General features: G+C 35.6%; 1 protein-coding gene across 3 annotated transcripts; it reads left to right on the top strand.

Moving 5' to 3' along the window:
- The first annotated feature begins 21,008 nt into the window (after positions 1-21,008).
- LOC136809597 (cytochrome P450 1A5-like) lies at positions 21,009-23,706 on the top strand. 3 transcript variants are annotated; one of them, XM_067066137.1, is made up of 3 exons: positions 21,009-21,104; positions 21,713-21,846; positions 22,219-23,706. In XM_067066137.1, the coding sequence occupies exons 2-3, from the start codon at positions 21,732-21,734 to the stop codon at positions 23,571-23,573; spliced, it is 1,470 nt and encodes a 489-aa protein (XP_066922238.1). In that variant the 5' UTR covers positions 21,009-21,104; positions 21,713-21,731; the 3' UTR covers positions 23,574-23,706. The 3 variants fall into 3 exon arrangements, with proteins under 3 accessions (XP_066922238.1, XP_066922237.1, XP_066922236.1); XM_067066136.1 differs by lacking the exon at positions 21,009-21,104 and adding an exon at positions 21,297-21,344; XM_067066135.1 differs by lacking the exon at positions 21,009-21,104 and adding an exon at positions 21,353-21,598.
- The last annotated feature ends 1,658 nt before the right edge of the window (positions 23,707-25,364 follow it).

Here is a 25,364-nt window from a genome sequence, read left to right as displayed (position 1 = left end):
GTGGGACATTCATCCCACTGGTTTTCTCCTCGAATGGTGGCTTGAGCAAAGAGACCAAACGATTTCACGCTCGCCTAAGTGAACTGTTGTGTGAAAAAAAATAAATGTGCATTTTCAGATACTTTCAGATAGGTGATGCTGAAATCACACATTTGATTTGTAACATCTAATTTTGTTTTATTGTTGTTGGACGCAGAACATCTGCGTTTTTCGGGGTATTTTTTTGGTTTTTCCTTTTTGGCGTTTTTCAGGTTTTTTTATTTCTTTTCTTTCGCAGGTCTTGGTCTTGCCATTTTCTCATTTTTGAGGTAATATATGTAACATAACCAATGTATTCAGCATTATACAAAAAAAATGAAATGACTTCAAAATAGAAGGACAAATGAAATCTGACGTTTTGTTTTGGATTAAATAATCTTTTGCATTCGAAAAACAGACAATACCAGCGCATTCTCTAGCGCTATTAGTAAGGTTCAAAAATACGCAGGGAACGAGGTTGGTATTTGCGATTGCAGTCAGTTATAATGCAAGAAATACAAGATATATATATAGGTACCTCTATAATATAAGAGACATGAAATCGGTATTTGAAGACTTGTTTATCCAATCAGAGGAAATTGTTGGTGGCTACAAGATAATTTAACAAGTGGGCTAATGTTTTTTGTATGCCTCTTTTCCGTGATTAATTATTTTTGATTTGTAGAGGGTTGTTAACGGTGCTTCAATAGAAAGCTTGATTTCCTTTTTAACGGTCTCCGACAGTTATCATGCGAAAACAAACACATGTGACTATTTTGCTGAAAATAGAAATACACCCTGTGTAATGTGTTTATGTATTTATTTTTTTAACGACGGAGATTGAACTCATTCGCGAAAGTAAAAGATTTCGCGGGGACTTAACTTCGTGGATGGCATTATCAGGAGACAATATCTTTCATGATTCTGTGCCTTCTTACTGCCAAATTATGCATACTGGATATTGAAATACGCATTATTAGCCATTTAATGATGCCAGTTAACATTTTGAAAATAGTTATATGACAATCAGTTTTGTTTAAAAAAATTTTGCGGATAAGAAATTTCCAAATTTCAATTGGGACTTAATTTCGCGGATGACACCAAAATCCGCGAGATCCACGAAATTTAATCCCCGCGAAAATTTATTCCATTAAAGTAGCTTCTGACTTGTCTAGATCCTGATTGACTATGAGCGACGGTAGATTAGCATTTTACTGTCCTCGACTTTGCGTGTTAAAACTAACGGCGTGTTATTTAGATCACTTCAGTCAAACCACCCGTTCTTAAAAGTGCCAACATAAACTTGTTAATAAATACTATAACTCGAGCCGGAGGTAAAAAAATCATTATGGCATTGTATCATTTGGTCTTCACTTTTTGGTAGAATCAAGTGAGATGAGGACACCGAAATAAGGTTCGGAAGGAAGATCCGTTGTTTAGAGGATTACAAAAAAGTGTAGTTAGGAGTGTTTTACAGTCCGCAAAGCCTTAAAATGTTCTTTTTAGCGTTAGAAATAAAGCGTCAGAGAAAAGCTAACAAGCTTCGGCTACAATTAGATCGCCTACGAATTATCGCAATGTTTTGGAACTTCTTCAGTTTCAAAGCAGTACCTCTTTTGTGTTTATGAAAATTTTCTTCGTGTTCAAGAGAGTTATTGCCATCTGAAATTAGTCTGGATTTTTGTAGAAACTTTTGGTTTTTTAATAGTTTGTTTGTAAAAAGTACTTAATCTAAATTGAAGACTCAGTTTGTGGGAAAACTTTAAACATGCGCCCACTCGGTAATTAAAATTTTCTTTTTGCAGAACACACAAAGAGTATCGAGTTATTTCTGAATATTCCGCCCACCAATATAAATAAATTCAACCTGTCATTTTAAAATCAGCGAGTGGGTTTTGTCGGAATCATTTTCTAATTTAAAGTCTAAAAGAAGTAAGTAATCTTGCTGACTCATGGGTATTCATAACAACTGACAAAGTTACAGCAGGAGATCCGTAGGTCATAACGTTATATGGAATTAATAGAATAATGAAAGTTAAAATGGAAAGAAATCTAAGTCATCCCTACTTCCATGAGAAAGTGAAGCTTAGTTGGGGGTAATTTGACCATTGAGACTACCGAATCTCAAAGACGCCTTTCTCTTTTCTCTTTTTGTGATATATCCAGGGGTTTGAGTGCCGAACCCATAACCTTGAACTGCTTTACTCGTGAGTAATCCTACACGAAAGCTTCCCCTTCACCCCTCCTGAAGGTTGATCGCAAAAGTCCCAGAAAAACCTGTTTTCAGAAATCTACTTTAGGCGTACAAACGGGCCAAAATTCGCGAAAATTGCGAAAGTTTATGCTCGCGAAAAATATTTTTTCCTCAAATTCGCGAAAGTAAATGTCGTACATTTCGCGAATTTTCGACCCCGCGAAAGTTTCTGCTCGCGAAAGTTTGTACGCCTAAAGTATATCATATCATGTCCATGCCTTGCCACTCGAAAATTCAAACAAGTAAATCTCCTTATGAACAGGTGGATGGCTTTAATTAAGTAAGAAAAAGGCCTGGCAACGTTTTGTTTCCAAAAATACAACAACGCAAAAAGCAAGGTTAGTAGATGATATATCAGAGGAGATACGTCCAGTATATCCCAGATCACAATATTATGTGTCATCGAGGTGAGGACTCTAATGTCCCGAATAAACGTTCCCCCGGTTATTAATTTTTTTTGAAAAATTTTCGAACCCCCACCTAATTATCAATTTTTTTATATAAATATTTTCAGTAATCAAAAGCATTGTTTTGGGTGCTTTTGGAAATACAATTTCCTACCCCCAGCAATCAGCCCTCCTTCTTTTATTCGGACCACCCTACTACTTGGGACCTTTTAGCTGAGGTTATCCCCGATGTTATACTATTTAAAGAGTAAACATTTTTTATTTCATGCAGAGCAAATACAATATGAAGATAATTGTCAAGAAACACAGCTAGTTTCTAGGCTAGCCTTTATGAGTCAGAACCTCTTATTTTTTTTATTCAAGGCACCTGATTGGTCAGTTGAAGCAACGTAAATACGTGGTTCATCGGCCGTTATCAATCATGAAAGATGTCAATCAAAAATTTTTTGACAGAGAGTTGAAAAGCAATGAGGAAACTTTTTAAAAATGCCTTCCGACAAATCAAGAGCTAGTGGGAGTTGGCACCTTATAATGGCTCTGTGGTCAGATGGCTTCTTTATATAAAGGTCATGAATTTTATTTTGGGAGTGGTATAACGGTCAGTTAGAGACGGTCAAAATCACAAGTTAAATCGTTGAAGCAGTTCGTATGGAATCAAGCAAGGATATTTTTCAAAGTAACGTAAGTTTTTTGTTAAAAATATGACAGGTGTACATTTTACAAGATCTCCCTTGAAGGAAAAACTGAGTTCGTTGGAAAGATAATTTTGAGATGAAACTTAAGTCTATTAAAGTTTTCCAGTCACCTCAAAGATCAAAACTAATATTTTTTCAAAATTTTCCATAAATTATTGTTTAAATTTACGAGAAATCGCGAAAGTAAGCTTTAGAGAAAATTTCGAAGTGTGGAAAAACTACCTTACCGATCGCGCATATTACCGGTTCCCATTTTGCCTAGGTCTCCCCCAGGCTCTTTATCTTTCGCTGTCAATTTTCCCTGGTTAGAATAAGATGTTCAGACGTTCGTTTTTAGCCTTCTTTTTCTAAATTACATCAAGTTATGGAGGATTGGTGACCGGGTAGCTCAGTCGGTAGAGCATTCGCTTTACAATCTAAGGTTTGTGGGTTCGATCCCCGGTCACCGCCAACTCAGCAGATGAGTAGCTTAGAATGGGTAATCTGATCTAGGCGGTAAGTTACTGGGAATTTAGAGTAGGTGTAGTGCTCCACCTCAGTATTCGATCTCCCAGGTCTAGCGCAAATAGAAAAGGGGATAGACTCCCTCACTCCTGGCTCCACCGTCAGCCACCTGATGAATATACTTACTTACTTACATTGAGGATTATTTTCATTAGAGGATTGATTGATTTATATGAAATTAAATTTCACCAATTACAACAAAATTACAAAATGTTTCTTTAATTCCAACGAGTCTGTACTAGAACAAGTTTGGTCAATTAACAAAGGTCTCGTTTATGTCCGTTTTATTGGCAGCATATAACACAAAAATAAATACATCTTCACAAACCCGATAAAAAAGATCTGTGGCACTTAAAAATTCACTCAAAATATGCAAAATACTGCCATTTTAACATCTCCGTCTCAGTAGCCCAGTTACTGGGGTCGATTTTTTGACTGAATATATTCGCCAGGTTGGAAAATTTGAAGTAAATTTTCACTGGGGTACAGTTTTTTTTATATAAAGACAAGTTAAAGTTTTTGATGCTAGGACGTCTCTATTTTCATTTTAAGCCTCAAATTGTTCTAATGATTTTCTCGTGGCTAATATTGAGACATTTCAGGTTTATACCCCCTGCTTTTAATTCTAAACCTCAATTTGGCTAAGATTAAGTCATTCCAAGCTCAGAACTGTTATAAAATGTTGTTTTTTTTCAGTACTGTTTAGCCCCATAGTTGACTTTAGGCAAAAATAGTTCAAATAAAATCTTGGTACCAAACTATGGTTAAACTTGATTTGTCAATGCAGGATGTGTTAACTTTGAAAGTAATAGAGCTATGATGTACTGGCTAAGAAGGCACCACCATGGTTGGCGCCAACGGTCAAACTTTTTTTAATGTCAGCCCTCCTTGATTGCCTAAAACAGGGCTGTTCTAAGGTTACTGAGCCGTGTATCAAATGAAATAAAATGTCGAAATTAAAACAAATGAAGAAATGATTGGAAAAACATACCACTTTTAGTGACGGAAAAACAAAAGAAAGTATAAAATTTTTGGTGATTTTGGTCTAGCTGTATACCTGTATGAGCCCCTCCCCAGCGGACCCAAAATCCATGCCATGACAACAATTTCTTTCATGCCTGAAAATTTCAATTTTCGATTACGCCATTTTTCTTAAATTCACGCCACAAATCCTGCCAAATATGATTTTTGAAATCGAAATTTAAATGATTTCCGTTTTGTAACGCTTCGTTAGCAGTTTTCTGCTAACGAAGCAAGCAATCAGGGCAAAATGGGCATATTTTGAAGTCAATCGAATTGGTTGTAAGATTCCCCTACCGTGAAAAGCACAGCTCAAAATCATATATTTACGCTGTGCCGCGCGCAATCAGCGAAGACAAAAGTAACCATGACGACCATCCAAGATCTTGGATGAGCGTCATAGTCGATATTTTTATTCCCGTCGTTGAAAACACAACTTACAAAAAGTCATCAATGCTTTGTAAAAAGAGTCAGTGATAGAGAATCATAACATAAAGTCTGTCTATTATTTCGATTCAATTAAAGTGACATTTCCATAATTAAAAGTTTAGTAATTACTGTTATACATTTGGGGATCATGTAAAGGATTTCTTTCGAAATAAACTCATTTCAACTACACTTGGAGGTTTCTGGGGAATTCGTAAATAGTAAACTGCATACTGATACAGTCTGCTAGACATTAATATGGTAATATTTGCTCTTCATCTTTGATTTTTTCTACAGTGATTAGATTGACACATGCGCGATAAAATTTCTATTATTTGTCTTCAGAGGTTACTATTTTCTTTGAAAACTTAACCTCTGATACTCAGGGTAAGATTCCCCCCTTTGGGGATTGTAGTGACCAGTGAATGATTTGCTCTTATAGCCATGAGGATCAAAATATTGTGATTAGAAGTCTAAGGGAGTTCAACCATGATTTGCGCCCATTGGCAAAAGTGTCAATTTCCGCTTATAGTGATATGGCTTTCTCAGAGCAGCTAATGGATAACTGAATAAGGAGGCGCAACCATGGTTTGCGCCGACGGGAGAAAATTTTGATTTTGATTATCTCAAATGCTTCAAAATGACTCTATTTTATATTTTTTGCAGAAGCAAAGCTTTTAAATACAGTGCTTATTTGGCAGCATAGTAAATGTTTACTGTACCATTTCCCTGAATGCACCTACAACTTGCTTGCCAGTGGTTGTTTTGATCTAAAGGCTCGTGATTTTTCAATTCTAAATGACTTAAAATGATTAGAAATGGATGAAACTTAATATACAATCGCGGACTAAAGATCTCTGAGAAGTCATTATCATTTGACAGGTCCTTTAAAAAAATCTGAAAAGAAATTCACAGAAATTTTCTCATTCAGTCCTGAACGAAAAGGATCTGCAAGGGTTTCTCAGACTCAATATGTTGAATGGACCTAGTTTTTGCAGTTGGCAAAAAACCCTCTTACTCAAAATAAAATAACATTGCATTCGGTGAATTTTGTTTGTTTTTTAATATGCGTAACGACTGAAAAACCACTCTATCAGAGACGATAGATTTGACCAAATCTTTTTCTTTTGTGCGTGATTAAAAAGAAATCAAAGTTCAAATCAAGAATTAATTAACTGTCGATAAAACTCTCTCGAATTCATGAAGTTAAAATCTCATTAGCGGAGTTAAAAATCTGATCAAGTTATTTTTTGCATATGTGCATACGTCATCAGTAGTAATTTGTCGCCATCATTTATCCTGATAACGTCATTATGGAAAAAACACTGATGAGATATAATCGCCACATACGCTTTTACCACCAATAAAGGGATACGAGAGCAAACAAAACCTTAGCCTCTACAATCATGGTCAATTTAATGTTTCTCAGATATAGATGGAATCAGGACGAAGAAATAAGACACAAGAATTTATATATGTTTTAAACACGTCTGAACATGTCCCTAGTCCAAGAAAGAAGAAGGTGGGCTGAAAACGTGCTCACACGATATCTACAAAAAAGGTCTGGAACTAGCGAGAAAATATAGATAGCAACTAATCAAATATAAAACAAGACGACTTGAAGTCGAAAATTTCGCCTAGAATTTGAACTGCGTAGGAAAAACAAGAAGTAGAGATTGAAGCCAATTTGAAATCTACTTCACATCGAGCCTTGATGAAACAATTTTGCAAGAACAACGAGGCTTAAAATCGCTAAAAAAAGAGACCAATTTAAGAACAATTGTTGTTTAATTTTTAAGAACTAATAAACAAAGGTAATATCACCGTCTATCAAAAGTTATTGATTTGATTCTTATAAAGTAAATGCTTATAAGAAAAATGAATATGCTCATATAGTGCACCATCCCTTGTTTACTTTGTAGCCCTTTGTAAGGACTAATTACCGAAAGGTATATCGCCGTCTATAAAGAGTTATTGATTTGATTCTTATAAAGTAAATGCTTATAAGAAAAAAAATGTGCTCATATTGTGTGCCATCGCTTGTTTACTTTGTAAGAACTGATTACCGAAAGGAATAGCACAGTCTATCAAGAGTTGTTGATTTGATTCTTATAAAGTATATGCTTATAAGAAAAATGAATATGCTCATATTGTGCGCCATCTCTTGTTTACTTTGTAAGAACTAATTACCGAAAGGTATATTACCGTCTATCGAGAATTATTGATTTGATTCTTATAAAGTAAATGCTTATGAGAAAAATAAATATGCTCATAATTTGCGCAGTCCCTTGTTTACTTTGTAAGAACTAATTACCGAAAGGTATATCACCGTCTATCGAGAGTTATTGATTTGATTCTTATAAAGTAAATGCTTATAAGAAAAATAAAAATGCTGATGTTGTGTGCCATCCCTTGTTTACTTTGTAAGAACTAATTACCGAAAGGTATATCACCGTCTATCGAGAGTTATTGATTTGATTCTTATAAAGTAAATGCTTATAAGAAAAATAAAAATGCTGATGTTGTGTGCCATTGCTTGTTTACTTTGAAAGAGCTAATTACCGAAAGCTATATCACCGTCTATCAAGAGTTATTGATTTGATTCTTATAAAGTATATGCTTATAAGAAAAATAAGTAAGCTCATATTGTGCGCCATCCCTTGTTTACTTTGCAAGAACTAATTACCGAAAAGTATATTACCGTCTATCAAGAGTTATTGATTTGATTCTTATAAAGTATATGCTTATAAGAAAAATAAATATGCTCATATTGTGCGCCATCCTTTGTTTACTTTGTAAGAACTAATTACCGAAAAGTATATTACCGTCTATCAAGAGTTATTGATTTGATTCTTATAAAGTAAATGCTTATAAGAAAAATAAAAATGCTGATGTTGTGTGCCATTGCTTGTTTAGTTTGAAAGAGCTAATTTCCGAAAGGTATATCACCGTCTATCAATAGTTATTGATTTGATTCTTATAAAGTATATGCTTATAAGAAAAACAAATGAGCTCAAATTATGCGCCATTCCTTGTTTACTTTGTAACAACTAATTACCGAAAGCTATATCACCGTCTATCAAGAGTTATTGATTTGATTCTTATAAAGTATATGCTTATAAGAAAAATAAATGAGCTCAAATTATGCGCCATTCCTTGTTTACTTTGTAACAACTAATTACCGAAAGCTATATCACCGTCTATCAAGAGTTATTGATTTGATTCTTATAAAGTATATGCTTATAAGAAAAATAAATATGCTCATATTGTGCGCCATCCTTATAAAGAAAATAAAGAAAAAATCAAAACTGTGGAGCTAAAAACACAAAGATAAATGACGTAATCCAAAGAAAACCCGCGAAAATCGTCCGTGGTTATACGAGCGTGTAATTTGTAAATTAAATTTAGTGAGTCCGTCCACCGTATCAAGCACTTTCGTTTTCTAATTTTTTTTCCGATGACACCGCGAAAGGCTATCGTAATACTTTCGCTATGCGAAATTAATAATTACGACCAATATGGTGTTCTCTTTCACTTTCGTTTACAGTCAAACTGTACTTTCTGGGTATTTCAATAACGTGAACACCACAGCTTAGCTTCCTCTTATATTAAGCTGTGGAGACAAACTGTAAGAATTTTATCGTGCATGTCTCAATCACACATCCAATGTTAAACTCAAGTAGATTATAGTTTTCTATTTCGATGGTCTTAACGGTATAAGACATGAATTGAAGTTCCAAATCTACCAATTTTCTAGTGTCAAGGCTGATAGAGATGAGGGGGGATATTTGAATAAAACAAGTGCTTTGTTTTTTCAAATTTTTGAAGTACTGATGATAAATAATAATGATTTTTTCGATGAACATGTTGAGTGCAATTCTAATAATTCAACCACCAAAATTATAAGGCGAGTATTAGCAGTCTGGTGCTAATTTAAAATTGGGTGGAGTCAAAAAGGTTAAATACGAATTATCGAATTTTTTTGACGTGGTAGTTCCGCTGGTAACATAAATTTATTTATTTGAAAAGTAAGCAAATAGAGTAATTAAATTTCCCAAGCTTAAAACTTCTAAAGCAATGATAGTAATGGCTAGTGTCTGTATGTTGCTATGTCATATTTTGTCTTGCAAAGTTAACAAGCATTGACTTTAAAGCCCGAAAGTCTTCAGTAGAATCTCTAACCTTTCCCAGGCAAGAAAAAGTGAAGCCATTTATTTCCCATCTAAAGGCCTGTTTCCATCGATCGCGCGAGCGTGCACGCTAGGCCAAAATTCTTAAAATAGATTTGGCCGCACACTCCGCGCGATCAATGTTTGATTTCCATCAAAAACATACACAATCTGTATGTTTACATTTTTTTGTTTACTCAGCAGTTTTTCTCTTTCTTGATTGGTTGAAAAATTATCAATTGAGATGTGCGCTCCTGTACGCTCAAAAAAGTTGAAAATTTTCAGCGGAGAAAAGAGCACAAAAGCGTACAAGAGCGTACACTTTTTGTGTACAAGAAAATTTAATTCGTGACGTCAATAGGCTATTTTAGGAAATTTTGCCCTAGCGTGCACGCTCGCGCGATCGATGTAAACAGGCCTTAAAACGCGCCTAAAACGCGCCGCAATCATAACGACGGATTTTATCTAGCGGTTCCTTTGTTTTGAGGACTGCATTTTTGGAATCTAGCGATAGATTTTTTTTTCAATCCGTTGTTTGTGTGAAAACCACGCGCGGGCGTCTGGATGGGAAGTAAGTGGTTTTATTTCCCTTACAGGAGTCTCGAGTCTAGCCATTCGGGCTTGGAAATCGATGCTAACATGGTCTTTAGCCGTTACTCTATTGAAACTCCAGGCTACATGGTCATTTTGCAGCAGAAGCCAAACAACGCTTCTTAACAAATAAGAGATTAAAGCAACTTGGGCCTATTTTAGGTAAAAAAAGTCTAGTTTGTAAGAAGCGATGAAAACGTCACTTGTTGAAGAAAGCTTTTGCCGACAAACAAATGCTTGAATAAGAATATTTTTTGTGAACAAATTGGGTAGTGGTGTGAAAAATTTTACGAATTCTTATTTATATAACGACCAGATATTTTATATAGGCTTCACGTATCCTCTCTGATATGTTTTGATATAGGAGCTGCGTGTCGTGTATAAAATTCTCGTCCGAGAGTTTTGCGTTTTTGAGTTTTAGAAACTTGATTTGCTTGATTAGTAGGTTTTATATGAGAGATCTTTAAATTTCATTAAATTTCAATTAAAAATTTGAATGGCTAGAGGTTAATACAATCATTGGATTTCTGAAGCTTTTTAAGAAAATTGAAAGACGTTACCCCAAAATTGGAGTAACTCTCTGACGGGAATTTAATACACGATACACATCCCCTATATCAAAATCGATTCTGGGGATGCGCACAGCCTACCAAACGTGATGATGACTGAGACTTTAGTACTGACCCCTCTATTGGATACGCATATGCTCTCGTAAGAAACTTTTTCCAAAGACGATCGCTTGTTTATTTTCACCCTGCAAAATTTCGGTCTAACTTCCACAAAAACCCTTTTTCTAAAGGAAGACCCAGGAGAAATAGGGCCTGATATGAAAAGAAAAAAAAATTATGAGGTAGAGCATGATTTTGTGACCAGAAATGTGAAATTGTGCACATAAACGCAACACAGCAACACGCTTAGCGAAGTAATTTCCAGAAACAATCAAGCACAATTAAGCTCTCATTTAAAGGGATCATTATTTGAGAGAGATCATGATTGATTGAGAGAAATTACGAAATAAGAATTTAGCGAGCTACGGATAGTGAGTTGGCAATACCTTGAAAACAAATCATCTCTTGCAAAATACATATCTAAAGGCCCTTAAAATCGATATTTCATCATTTTCACCATTATCAGAAATGAGAAAGTTTGCGGTCAAAACTATGCGTAAAATCCGAAATTTTGAGAGAATGAAATTGAATAGAAAAAGTTTCCTCATCTCACATTTCTTTGTGCAATCCCTAGATCTGACAAGATACGTAAAGCTTTCTCGAGGCTAAGTTTGAGAAAGTAAAGAAGCAACCTGATTGGCTCACAGAATACAACATCGAGGTTATTTCTATAAATCGCTTAATGAATAGAGACGCTGACAACGTATCAAGACTCACAAAACGTTTGTCTGATAGTTTGATAATTTGAGAGCGGCAAATTTATGTATTACTGAGTTTATGCATGTCTGTTTTTCAGCGACGGAGACGGTAAAGTTCAAATTTGACTAGATCCTGACCAGCTAAGGACAACGATGAGTCAGTACTTTTACCGTCCTCGATTTTGTGGGTCAGAACTGCGGGTCATTCCAAATCGCTTCAGCCACTCTACCGTCCTCAAAAGTGCAAATACATACACAAACTCGCTATTTACACTTTTTAGTGACTTAGACGATTTAGAATAGCCCACAGTTTTGACCAGAAAAACTCGAAGATGGTAAATGTATTTTTACCGTCGTTCTCAGTTGACCAGGATAGACAAATCAGAAGCTAACTGTCTCCATTGCAGAAAAAAACAAATACATAAACTCGCTATTAGTGCTTTCGCTCCAAAGCTTATTATTATCGAAATCTGTCAAAAAAAGTTTTTTTGGGCATCTAACCCTCATCTAGGTCAAGAAACTGGATTTTTTGGTTAGATTTTCGATTTTCATTGTCCTTGAGGGTCGTACTAATCACCTGTAAAATTTCGTAAAGGCTCGTGACCTAAATATAACCTCTTTTTCGACCTCTTTTTGAGGCTCGTGAAGATAAAAACGACCGCTAGTGTTCGATCTGACAAAACTTTTTTGACAGTTTTCGATACGGCGAACACGTTAAGGATGGTTAAAATTCTGAGGTTTATGACCTAATAAAAAGGCCAACAGCTCTCGAACTATCAATTCTTGTGATATTTTCATCAGCAATTGACAGTATTAAATTTTTATTTGGAAAAAGCACAACACTGATACTAAAAATTAATTCAAAATTTTTGACCAAAAAAAATAAAATTCGAAATCCCCAAAACTTTCGATAATTGGATAAAGGGCTATTTTAAAATAAACCAGGGAAATTAAGTAACATGTAAAACAATCTAGGATCTAGATCCTCTTGATCCGAGCCTCATGCCAGGTAGCTTTAAAGTTCATAATCTGGTTGGTCCCCACCCAACGCAAGCAAATCAATAGCCATTAGACTCGTAGACAAGGCGCCAAAGAGGGTAATTGCAAATGGATCAAATGACACTAATTATGGAAAGCAATATTGTTTCAAGGTATTAGCAACGATACATGGCAACGGAATAAGAGCACGTAGTCTTGAAATTGAGGATGAGGTGAATTTCATAATTTGGCGATTTAATCATTATATGTATTTCATACCTTTTGATTATCTATTAAAGATCATTTCTGGTTTGAAATTTCAAGATAAAGTACCCATTTTAGAATGTTCATTAGCTTTCATACTACATGACTTTTCTGGTATTTTAACCCTAGAAACTCATCCTCATAGACTGGATTGTAACAAAATGGTGCCAACAAAGAGAAACTAACATTTTGGGGAATTTTAGGGATTTTGAGAATTTTTTTAAACTTTCTCGAATTTAAACTTTGAATTAAAATTTTAAACTTTCGGAAGTTTTCTCTTTGGATTTTGACATGGGTGCTGGGTATGTGCGAACGATAAGGGTCGATTTTTTCACCTTCTAAAGTCTCTCTAAGGGTCGGAAAAGTTTGATTTAAAGAGGAAAGATTTTAGTTTTGAGGTAAAAAATTCTAAAAATTCTCCCCATAGGTAGTTTTCGAATATCGAAGAAAAAACATCTCTCTAAGGGTCATTTTCTCACTAGAATTTGGTCTCTCTAAGGATCGTTTATCGGGGGTTCGGTCAGCACCTACCCGACATTCTCCAACCCTAGTACCCTGTAGAGAGAGGCTTCCAAGTATTCACAAGGAACGCTCTTTTCTTCGAAATGCAGACACACAAAGCACATGCAAATAAAATGAAAATTTTTCGGATATTAATCAGCGAATCAATCAAAGATAATTAATGAGGCTTAATCTTCCTGCAGCTAAACATTACTAACCAATCAGAACTCTAAAAATAGGATATTCAGCAAAAATTTTGAACTTTCGCCAATAAAAATATCTTTACAAGAATTTCGTAATCAAGAGCTGGGGTTATGTAAGTAATCTACTTTTAATGTAGAGCCATTTCTGCTGCTTTTAGCTCTGATCAAATTTTTTTATAATTTGCAGCATCATGCATATCCCAGTCAGATATTTATTTGGTAGATAGTAACAGTGGCGGCCTGGCAGGGGGTGCAGAGTGTGCAGTGCACCACCCAGAAAGACCTGAGAGGGGCGCCAAAAAAACTTTTCAAGGGGGCGCCAAAATTCTTTTTGATGTTTGGTTGGGCGATTTTGCGCCCTTTGACACGTTTTTAGCGCCTTCTATAAGTGCAATGTAAATTTTTTCGCCTGCGGCGCTTCCTATTATTTTAAGAATTTTTTCAAAACTACTATCAACATTGAATTGCAAAAAGTCAAAGCAAGAGAAGTGTTGTGTATCCACCAGGCGGGGTTAAAGAATGAGAGATTGATCGAAACTGCTCGCTGTGGTTTTTGTGGTCTTATGCGGACTAACTTTTTCCTTTTAAGAATCTATATATTAATAGCGGTGCTTTGTGTGTCTGTGTGTCACCACTTTCGTTTTCGCTTTGTTTGTGTTTTAGAATTATGACTTTTAGTCTCTTGCTCCACAAATTTGTTCTATTGGATTCGCGCCATTGGCAAAAGATTTCGCAAGCAATGTTTTGTTCTCGATAAGTTTGTTTTGATGGACAGATCAAATAGAGCCTGGTTTAGACTTTATTCAGCCTTTGTTTTGAAATTTAGGGCCCATCTACATTTAGTAATTTTAATTTCTGCCCAGCTTTGGCCGATCGTGTTTTTCTCTTTTCTTTTGTTTGAAATGTTTTCGAATGTATTTAACGATCGTATTTATTAATGACATTCGAATTCTTTTCAAAACAAAACAAGTTTCTTCTATTGAAAAGAACATTTCAAATGTAAATCAAAACATAAAAATTAAAAAGTTTGTCGAACAATAACAGCATTCAAAGGGCGATAAAAAGCAAGAGAAGAAATTAGTCCATCTCTTTCTTCATATAAAAACATTCAAGTGGTTGATACTGTTAAAAACTGTGTACGTCATTTTACATGTTTAAATTCGAAAAGTTATGACAAGGGAGTATGGTCAAAAAGCAATTTAGAATTGACTTATTTATCTTTTTAAATCTGATAAAAACAAAGCTGCACTATTCTTTGTGGCCTTCCCGCTTTTTCCTAAAGAATTGTCATTTCTACATTTCACTCCTCTTTACCATGACATTTTCTCAAATTGTCGAATACTGGACGGCGTATTAAATGCGAGCGAAACGAGAAAAAGATCTCCGGGGAGGGTTAGAGTCAAACTGTGAAGATATCTTTTTATTCATTTGATCGTTTTTTTAAGCCAGTTTTAACATTCAAAGGACTTTTAGTGCGTTCAGCTACAGCTTAACCGGCGCGCGACGCCGGGTACCGGCTAGTATCTTATAAGCTGTTTGACCTTTCTTACACAAAATATTTTTGCCTGTGGCGCCAGAATTACAAAGAACCCTTACTATTCTTGCCAACTTTAGAATTTTTGGGGCCTCTTTCAGCCATTGATCTTTAATGATAAATAAAAGTCTGTTAACTCAGAGATTCCGGGCGTTACTTTCAACCAGTCACTGTTCTTACAGTAGTTTCACATAATGATATACGGCGCAAATAAGGACAAAAATACCAGGGGCGCAAATTTCATAGTTTGCACTACCAAGAAAATTAAGCCAGGCCGCTACTGGATAGTAGATTTAGCAACCTCTAGTCTTCCGTAGTGCCAGTACCCCTCTGTTCTGACGTCAAGTTTACGAAAAGCCAGTACCTTATTGTTGAAATAAAGTCAGACGTGTCAGTACTAATTTTTTGGGGTACAAACAAAATCACCTTATTTTTCAAAACATCCGTTCGAAAATTTTAGACTTTTGATTACCCGACTCAAAATTTTTCAGATAATATTTCCAAAAATTTTACAATTCAATGAATCAGCTAATTTAAAAAAATCAATCAGGGAAAAATAATTTTCTTATTTTTGTGGTAACTAAATTAAGAGATGTCTCGTCTAACCAACTATCAAAATTTATTGACATATTGTTTATCCATTTCCCGAGATTAAAACTAAGCTATTGGTTGATGGGCTATTTTAAATGCGCCGCCATCACGCGACCCACCCACGCTCGCTTAAAATACTTGATTGAAGTGAAATTGATATTTTGTAACCAATCCGATTCAAATACGTTTTAGGTTCGGCCTCCGATACCCTTTGGGTCTGAAAAAATTTAAGAATAATTTTGGACCAAGAATTATTCAAGGATGCTCAAATTTGTTTTCGGCGCTAGTACAAAGTTTTTCAAATAGATTTTCATTGATAAAAAAGAGAGTTTTACCATTTTCTGAACCCAATGAGTTTAATCTTAGAACATGCTCAGACGTTAAGGTTTCGTGTCGCTCCGGTATGGTTTTCGTTATGGGTTGAGAGTGTTAAAATTGTTTTCGGAGCGTTTGAGAGAAAGAAAACGGAGCAGTGAAGCGAAACAGTTTCCATTCTTCCGTCTTATTTTTTGACCATTCGAATTTTGACATTCGCGCTTGTTTCAGAACAATACGGAACCCTAACGTCTGAACATGGTCTTAGAAAGAAGTTCTTTTAGAATAATCGTTGGATACGAAACGGGACAATGCCCTTAACTTTTTAAAGTTCTATCAGACTCATATAACAATTTGAGAATATACGCGAGTTATTAACTTATGTTGGCGCAGTAAGATATATTGAGTAAAATATTTAACATTTTTTGTTCAGTTTTGACAGTTTTTCTATATGAGGAAATTTTAATTTCAATTAGTAAGTAATTAGTAATAGCAAAACTAACATTAAAAACGATTTTGAGATTTAAGGAAGTAGTTACACAACATCCTTCAGCAAAATGTTTCAGTTGAAAGGGCTGGACCAAAATGGAAATTGAACAAAAGATCTCATTCTTAATTCAATCTTAGTTTTGCAATATACTTGCTGAAATTCCTGTCAAACATATATTAATCTTCAAAAATAAATTAATATTTTTACAGCCAAAAATAGATCACTTCTCCCATATGCCGTATATGGCGCTACAATTAAGATTCGATTTATTTTCTCCACTTATTTTGAGGTCTGCTAATTGCTTCATATTGAATATTTTTATGGAGGAAATTATAGGCATCAAACGTCCCTAATTAATGAGTGTAAATGATGTTTAACGAGAAACCTCTCGCGTCAATCATATATCTCAAGCTCAAGCAAAACATATTTAACATAATTAAGCGTTGTCGCATGCTTTTTCAACACTAAATCTCTGTCTCAGTTAACCGGAGAGAACTGTTTAGCTAGAGGATGAGTTGAGGGAGCTAAATCAGCTAAATGTCACTTTCCAAATACTAACAGGGATGGAAAACTTAGACATAGACAAAGGACATTGCGTGTTAAAGGCTAAAGGATCCCTGTGATGTCATTATATTTTGGTTTGTCTTGTTTAGCCTAGCAAAGATGCATAAAAATTCAGGATAATGGAGACAAATGCCCTCAATTTTTGTCTCTTTTACCTTTGTTTTTAAGCTAGAAATTTTAAACAGAAGTGATACTAAGCGAGATCACAAAAACAAACCGAAACAAAAGAGGGCAAAATGGGTTACGGGGATGCGCCGCTGGTCAGGGTACCTTTTTTAACCTCCACGAGTCCCAGGTAGGGTCGCAAAAACACCAAAATAGAAAAATTAGTCCCTCGTAGGGTGTCTTTTTTGGAAAATTTGGGTAAAAAGTAATTCCAGTCCCATTCAGGGTCACTTTTTCCTCAAAAACTAGTCCCACGTAGGGTCCATTTTTCGAACCTCAGCGGAGCCCCCTCGTCGGTCGGCAAGGGTAGTACCCCCGGGAGACTAGTGTTTACCCTAATTGGGATGTGTATAGTTTCCTAGTATGGGATACAATTTTAGCCTTTCTCACTCATCTTCAACTCTACTGACCAGTTATTTCCGTGGAAAGAGGAGCTCTTGGGGTTCTCTGACTAGGTCTTAAAACAAAAAAATAATGGCTGAACTCGACATATAAACAATAGAATGAAGCAGTATAGTTATGGACTTTAGGTAGCTAGGCATAATGGTAATATATTTCTTCCTAACAGGGTCTTAAATGTCAAAGGTGAAAATATTTCAAAAGTCTATCGTAATGTAGGGTGTCTTTCTGGGAGATTTTTAAGAAGGTGAAAAAAAAGCTTTATATTCTTCGAAACACTGCTTCAAAATTTGACGACGAAATTGCACAAATTGCCCGTCTAACGTTTTCATAAATAAAAAAGGAAGAAAAAAATAATTGGTTATTTCGGATCGAAGTACCTTACCAAAACCTGTCAATTTCTCCAAAAATGTCAAACCATAGTTCGTATAAAAATCTCTGATATGGAAGCTTATTGCTTGAACTTTTTGTTACTGTAGCTTTTTCTTTTGTTAATATCGAAAGATAAAAATCGATTTGCTTAGTTTTTGATCACGTTACCAAGTACTCCTCTTAGGATTGGTTTAAGATTTAATCTCATCACAAAAAATTAGCAAAACAACTAATTTATCAAGTAAGTAAGTAAGAAACAATGGAAAAAAAAACAAAAGGCTTCCAGACCGGGCTTTTTATACGGATTATAGTCAAAGAGTACCTTTAAAAAGTAAATTGAGCATGCGTTTGAATCTGAAACAATCTGACAAGGCGGAATTTTGAGCGCCATTTAGAGCGACCGCAGATAGAGTGACGTCACCCGAAGGCGCATTGGCACCATTGAGCGCCCATTACAACCTACGTAATGCGCGCATAATGAGGGAATATGGGTTTTGTATGTGATCGGAGACATTCGTTATTTTGATGAAATAAACGCCTTCTTTTTTTAACCATCTAATCATTCGAAAGGCTAGGTAGAGGTTTTGAAACAACCTTTTGATCCAAGAGTTGACGTGTGTACATCTTTGAAGGATAGTTGGGGTAAGTTCTGTGGTGGAAAGGTTAAAAGGTCTACATCATATTGAACTCCTGTTAATGAAAGGATGATTAAGGAGGCAATCATTTGTTTCTGGCTATCATACTGACTACTTCAGAGTTCAGTAAGCTGGATACAGAAGCTTACTCAGAATGCCTAAAAACTAAGAAACATCTAAGAAAGATGCTGAGGCTGAGAATCAGAAAATAACATTTTTTAATTCGGTTTTTTAAGAACCTTCTAATCAAAACAAATGTTTTTTTTTTCTTTGCATGAAAAATAGGCTGATTATGTCAAAAATTTTAGAAACATGTAAGAAACATTCAATGCTCAAAAGACCGAGGCTGCTTGGTAAAACTAGTTTCTTAAAAAAAAACGTGTAACGCCTCAATACCGACCAACATCACATCTTTTATTGTTTCTGACTTTTGGGAAAAAATCAATCTTACCTTCAATCATGTTTAAGGGGGATATTCTTGCTACTGTAAGTCTTGAAAAAAAATATCATTGCGCAAATGAAGCTTATCTTGCGTAGCCCGCGAGGTGAAGCATCGATGACATAAGCTGACTATAAAAAAAATGAATGATTTATTGAAAAAGGAGAAAACAGGGTTTGGACTTTGCTATTTGCCCATTAATCTTCCTTTGCAAAATCAACTTTCAATCTTTTAAAAGGCAATCTGCCTGTGCCAATCATATAAAGTCTTAATAGCGTTCCAAAGCAGCGCAGCTACTTACATAAAGCATCGCCAGATTAAGCTAGGAATGGTAAAATAATATCTTTCTGAAAGACCTCAAAATTATGACTCTCTCCCGTTACTCAAACAAATACTGCACGTTATATTCAACCGTACGTAATAAGTAACCTCAAATTTACACAATATTTGCTCATATGTTTACGTAATATAGGAATTGATTTATTTTAGGAAATAATCTTTATAATAGATGGATATATTGGAGTAGCATTTTGTTGCCAGGAGAGATGCGGTATATGATTGATCAAAGTGTTTTGATATTGGCTGAAGAGTAAACCTCTCTAGAGATAAATGATATATTGGTCTTTGATAATTATGAGATCATGAAAGTATTAGAAATTGCACGTAGGGTTATGACAAACGGGAGCACCTCCTTCGCAAAGTATCATGCATTTTAACATCCTTAGTTTACAGGTCACTCTACTTTCTATCCGGCATTTTGACAAGTACTCCCACCAAGTAACTTCTCGCAAAAGGAAAAAAAATTGGACATTATGCTTTGTATGCCGATTTTATTAACTTCGATATTTTCCTCTAGAAGGTTCGAAAAATGAATGATTAATTTTCCTATATGAATTTATTTACGGTTTTAGAGAAAATGTTTGCGAAAGGGTTGCGTTCTGTTTTTAGAAAAATGTCGACTTTGCCTAAGATTTGCGTTCCGTAGATTATCCAAGTTTTCAGAGATGTGCGTGCTATTCAAAAGGGTTGCCGAAATAGATTTATTCACACGTCGATCTTAGCACTCTCAAACAAGAAGCTTCTAGCAACGTTTTCCTTAAAGGTGACAGGTCATAATATATGTTTACATCGAATGTTGTTTTCATTTATGTATTTCTTACCAAAGAACAAGCTGATAAAGTGCGAGAGAGCACAATGTTCGTGCGAGGGTGCACAGTCGTCAAAAAATTGCCATGAGAATTGTCTATGAGATATCAAAATTTTAGAATCCTTACGGTTTCTTCCAAACAGCTCAGTTTTCAGAGGCAGTCTGGGCACCCAATTTTGACCACCGGGGTTTGGAAGTTTTTGTCCGGGGGATAACGAAATTCGAAGTGTGTAATGGCAACAAAGTGTGTAAAGAAGTTTGAGAAAAACGTATATTTATTAATCTTCAGGTGATAGTATGTTTATGCAATTTTTAATTTAATTATACTTGTCCATGAGTTCTTATTATAGTTTATTGCTAGAGATTTTTAGAATGTGGCTAAAAGTGCTTTGTATTTTGTTTGAGTGCTTCTCCTTTGACATTTACTATAAGATAAAGTGTGAAAGCTGTCTCGAGTTAAAACAATGACTTCATTTCTTTTCCCTTTGACTTCTTCTTAATAGTGTTTTCTTTTTCGGACAATTAGTAACTAAATAAAGTTATTTTCGGTTCGAAGATAAGAAAATAACCTAAAAGCTCTAATACAAAGATAAGTGTCTACGGTAGCGAAAAACATCATTGAGGTATATTAATTACGTGATGATCATCCAATATATAGCCCTGAGAATTTCCCAAGTCCCAAAATTACATTTAAAATTACTTTTTTCCTCTCAAACAAAAATTGGACTAAAAATTGAATTCGCTTAATCTGCTCATGACGAGATCTTAACGGAGAACTACGCAAAAAACGTATCTTCTCTAATTGATAAAATCGTGTAATGATGTAATTGATAAGTTAAAGATATAAAGATGTGTTTCCTTATCCAACATATCGATCGAATTCATGATTAATTACGCCTAATTAAGGTATCTTAATTGCACAAGGGAAAGGTATTTAAACCCATTCCAGCTCGAGTAATCTATGCAGTTTCATATGTGAACATAGCTAAGAAAGCTAAAGCAGCATAAAGTTTTGCACTGACAAAGCAAACAGAGGTTTCTATAGATATTGTAATCGGTAAGTTGATCGTGGTCAATCTATATCTATTTTTTTTGTAAATGGGAGTGTCGAGAACCCACACACCCGCCTTTCAAAAGGGCGGCGATATCATCCAGGAAAATTGCGACAAGGGAAAACGTCATTTAAAAGTTCAAAAAGAAAAATTTGGCAACATTCTTTTTGACATTTGATTACGTGTTTATAAGCAATCGTTCGCAGCGCGGTAGAGGATGTTTTGCATGCTTTGTTGGCAACCTGGTGAGGTCTTGTTGTGCGTGACTGAGTTTTCAATCGATTCCAGACCCCCTGTACCGTTAACCACGTATTATAAAAAGGAGGAGGTTTCAAAATCTAATTCAGACCCACACTTCATAATGTACGGTTTCTCATATCTCGCTTTATGATCTGATTGAGGAATTTTTGAAAGAGTAATAGGTGAGACGGCTCCTCTGCAAAGCACTAGATAAGAAACCTGATCACATCAAGTATTTTTGCAAAAGGCTGGGGACAAGGTGAGGATAAATACTTAGCGAGCGATTTGAAATCATTCTTTTTGACTGGTCTTACTTTTCGGAAAATCAACATCAATCAATAAGTAACGAATTTTTCTAATTTCTTTATTCTAGATAGAATTCAACCAGCATCATGATACCCGCAGTTGTCTCGATTGCCTTATTCATCGTTCTCACAATCACCTTCTCATTCAAGACTAAGCGAGGCAAATTTTTGCCACCTGGACCGAGTGGATTGCCAATTATTGGTGAGTTGGAATGTCTTTCTCGATTGATCATTTTAAAATGCAAAAATCTTTATCCAAAGTGCCTTCTAACTGATAAGCAATATACTGATATCGCTAATTAACGGGCAGATTGCCAAAAAAATGTAATTGAGATAAAAGCAAAGTATAACTGAAATAACACTTTTCATTTGACTTCTGATACAAAGTGAAAAAATTCAGTATCAGTTTATCTCGACAAGTTTTATTATTAGGGAGTAAGAGGAAAACACCATATTTGACATTCCGTGCAAAGAGCGTACTGTGTGCTATCGACAAACTCTAAGAGCTTTTATTTTTACTTTTAATCAACTGTGTCTGAATGATAATTGAAAATTCTTATCATTTCTCCCATAGGTTATCTTCACAAACTTGGATCAAAGCCATTGCATCTTTTGTTAGCTGACCTTGGTGAAACATACGGAGATATCTTTTCTTTGCAACTTGGATCAAGATTGACCGTCATCCTCAACAGTAAAGATGCTGTCTATGAAACTTTCGTCAAGAAAGCAAAGATCTTTGCAGGACGACCAGACTTAGCAACATTCACGACCACCCGGCATGGCGCAACAGGAATCAGTATGTGTGATTATACTGACGAATACAAACGAAACAGACAGATGACTTTGAAAGCTATGCATTCATTGTATGCTGATAAAGAACGATTCAATGAAATCTTGCAACATGAAGCAACAAAGATGATCAATCTGTTCAACGAGAAGTCATTGACAAATGAACGATTTGATCCAGCAAATGAATTCCATAAAGTCGTCCCCAGTATCATGGTCCACGTCATGTATGGTAAGAATTCACCCTACGATGATAAAGATGTCATGTCATTGGTCAATGTGAACAAAAGATGGTTCCAAAGTGCTGAGGGGAGCAATCCAGCTGATTTCCTGAAATTCTTGGAGCGGTTCCCCAACAAGAGGCTTGACGCCATCCAAGAGAGTTGTATGATGTTTTACAAGTTCGCTTTTCAGAAGATGGAAGAGTATGAGCAACAAGAATGTAGTGGTTTGTATGGAACATATATCCAGTTGTATAAAGAGAAAACAGGCGTCACCGAACTGACCAATAAAGACAGATTTGAATTAGGGCGTTGTGTGAATGATATGTTAGGCGGAGGTTTCGATACTTTAGCGGCCACGCTAACTTGGGCGTTATTGTATTTGTGGAAACGCCCTGAAGTGATTGCGAAATGTCGAGAGGAGATCGAACGTGTTCTGAGCGACGAAGATATGATTGGTCTGCATCACGAAAAGCAATTATCCTACTGTATGGCTACAACACATGAGCTACTCCGAGTTTGCTCTGTGGCGCCGCTCGGTTTACCCCGAAAAACAATGGAAGAAGTGAAAATTGGCGAATTTGTCATCCCTAAAGACACAATGGTTATGCCAAACTTGTGGTCCATCAATAACCAAACTGAATTATGGAAAAATGCTGAGCAATTCTCACCAGAAAATTTTCTTGATGAGGAAGGCCATTTGGAATTGAAGAGCATTCGAAACATCGCTACTTTCTCCGTCGGGGTTCGAAGGTGTCCTGGTGAGAAATTCGCAACACTTCAATTATTCGTCTTGTTGACAAACTATATAAAAAACTTCAATTTTGATGTTTGTAAGCCGCCACAAGATATGATACCACAGGGAGGTTTGACTCTTCAAGCAAAACCTTTTATGATCAAAGTCAGCAAAGTTGACCAATAAAGCATTACTCACAAACTTTCATTTTTCAAAACTTTTGTAAAAAAGGTATTTTCAATCTCTTACTTACTGTATATAGTATTTTTATCATTAACTTTGTAAATCTTTTTTTAACAATTGAAATTCGAAATAAGAATTGGATAACAAATACTCGGCTTTTATAGTTGTATGTCATCTTATACCCTTAAATTGTACCCCAAGAAAACTTTGAATAAAGATAACATCTCTGTCATGGTACATTTTGATAAAATTTGCCGTGAGTCTACAGTATATCCAGAAAAAACGGAACTGAGTTATATAAAGTTAGTCTCAAGAAGTACTTTTACCTTCTCAAAATTTTTTTTTATTATTGATGACGTGATTGTCATATGATGACATCGTAAAGTTCGACACCCCCCCCCAAAAAAAAAGTTCCCTCTAGATTTTTCAATTTCAATATTCTTTGATTAAGTTTTGTGTACTAAGGGGGTTCATGGTTGGCGGAGGAGCAGACTCGACCCACTTTTCTAACGACGGAGTGACAGAATTCGACAGTAATTTCGACGGAATTTCGGAAATTGAGTCATATCGCAGAATTGGGCAGTTTTAGTGTGGAAAAACGGAATTTGGGAAAAAGTTGAGCGGAATTTCGAAATTGACACAACATAGTCAAAATTGAAGGAATTGACAAAAACCTGGAATTCTCTGAGCTTGAAACTTAGCCCAGCCCTAAAATTTCAATTTTTGGTTATGCAGAAGGTTGACCGGTCTGTAAAATAATAACCATAAAGTAACTGATTTGAAATTTCGCATATTGTCCCAGATTTTAAAGACACATCATTTGATCAAATAAAGCTCCAGCAAAAGCTTCCAGTGGTGCATGTGTTCCGGAAAATGGAGGTGTCTGTTTCACAGACCGGTCTGTAAAGTACCAAATTGTACCTAGAACCCATTGTTTTTCAGTATTCATTGCTTTTATTTAACGAAAATGCTAAGTCAATATCACCTCACTTATTCTATTTTGACATATTGGTCTGTGATTGGTCTATTTTGACATACATATTGGTGTTGCAATAATCTTAATTTGTCAATATTTATCAATGGTTGCTCAAATTCGTAACACTTTTTAATCCTAAGATACGAAGAGTGGTGGAGATGTTCCTCATGTAAAAAATAAGAAGATGTTCGAGAAATTGTTTTCTTTTTGCACCCTCCCATGTTATAGCACTCATATGGTCCGACCCACGGTATGTGCCACCCTTTAAGGGTAGGTTTTTCGAGACCCTCGAAATGCACTGTAAGGGTGTACTTTTGATGAAGGGCACTACAAGGGTCTTCTTTTTGCTGGATACACTGTTAGGGTGTGTTTTGGGACTGCTGAAATGCAAGTCTGACAGTAGAAATCGGATGTATCTTTACAGTTTAAACTCGCATCCATTTTGATCTGTTCTTAGCATTGTGTCGATATTTCAAGGGCATCTCAGTCTCATTTTCAGGTGGCTTCAGCAAAATAAGATATGAAAATAAAATAAATAAAACTACAAAAACTACACTGTAAGGGGGTCAGAAACGTTCAGTAAAATGTACTGTAAGGGTACCTTTTCACTGCTCAAAGGTTGCACTGTAAAGGTGCGATTTTGAAAGCCCTTTTTATTTGCGACACGCCTCGACTTCGGTGCAAGAGCTTGGGGTTGGATTCCCACTCGGTGCTCTGTGATTCACTTAGCAAGTGATTGTACCTACGCCTGGGTCAACCCATGTCATGTGAGGGAACTTGGGTACCATGCTCTGATCCAAGAGTCTGGGGGTATGCCT

The sequence above is a fragment of the Clytia hemisphaerica genome, unplaced genomic scaffold (assembly GCF_902728285.1).
Source record: "Clytia hemisphaerica strain Z4C2 unplaced genomic scaffold, Clytia hemisphaerica genome assembly, whole genome shotgun sequence".
NCBI lineage: Eukaryota > Metazoa > Cnidaria > Hydrozoa > Leptothecata > Clytiidae > Clytia > Clytia hemisphaerica.
This window is presented reverse-complemented; position numbering and strand designations above follow the sequence as displayed.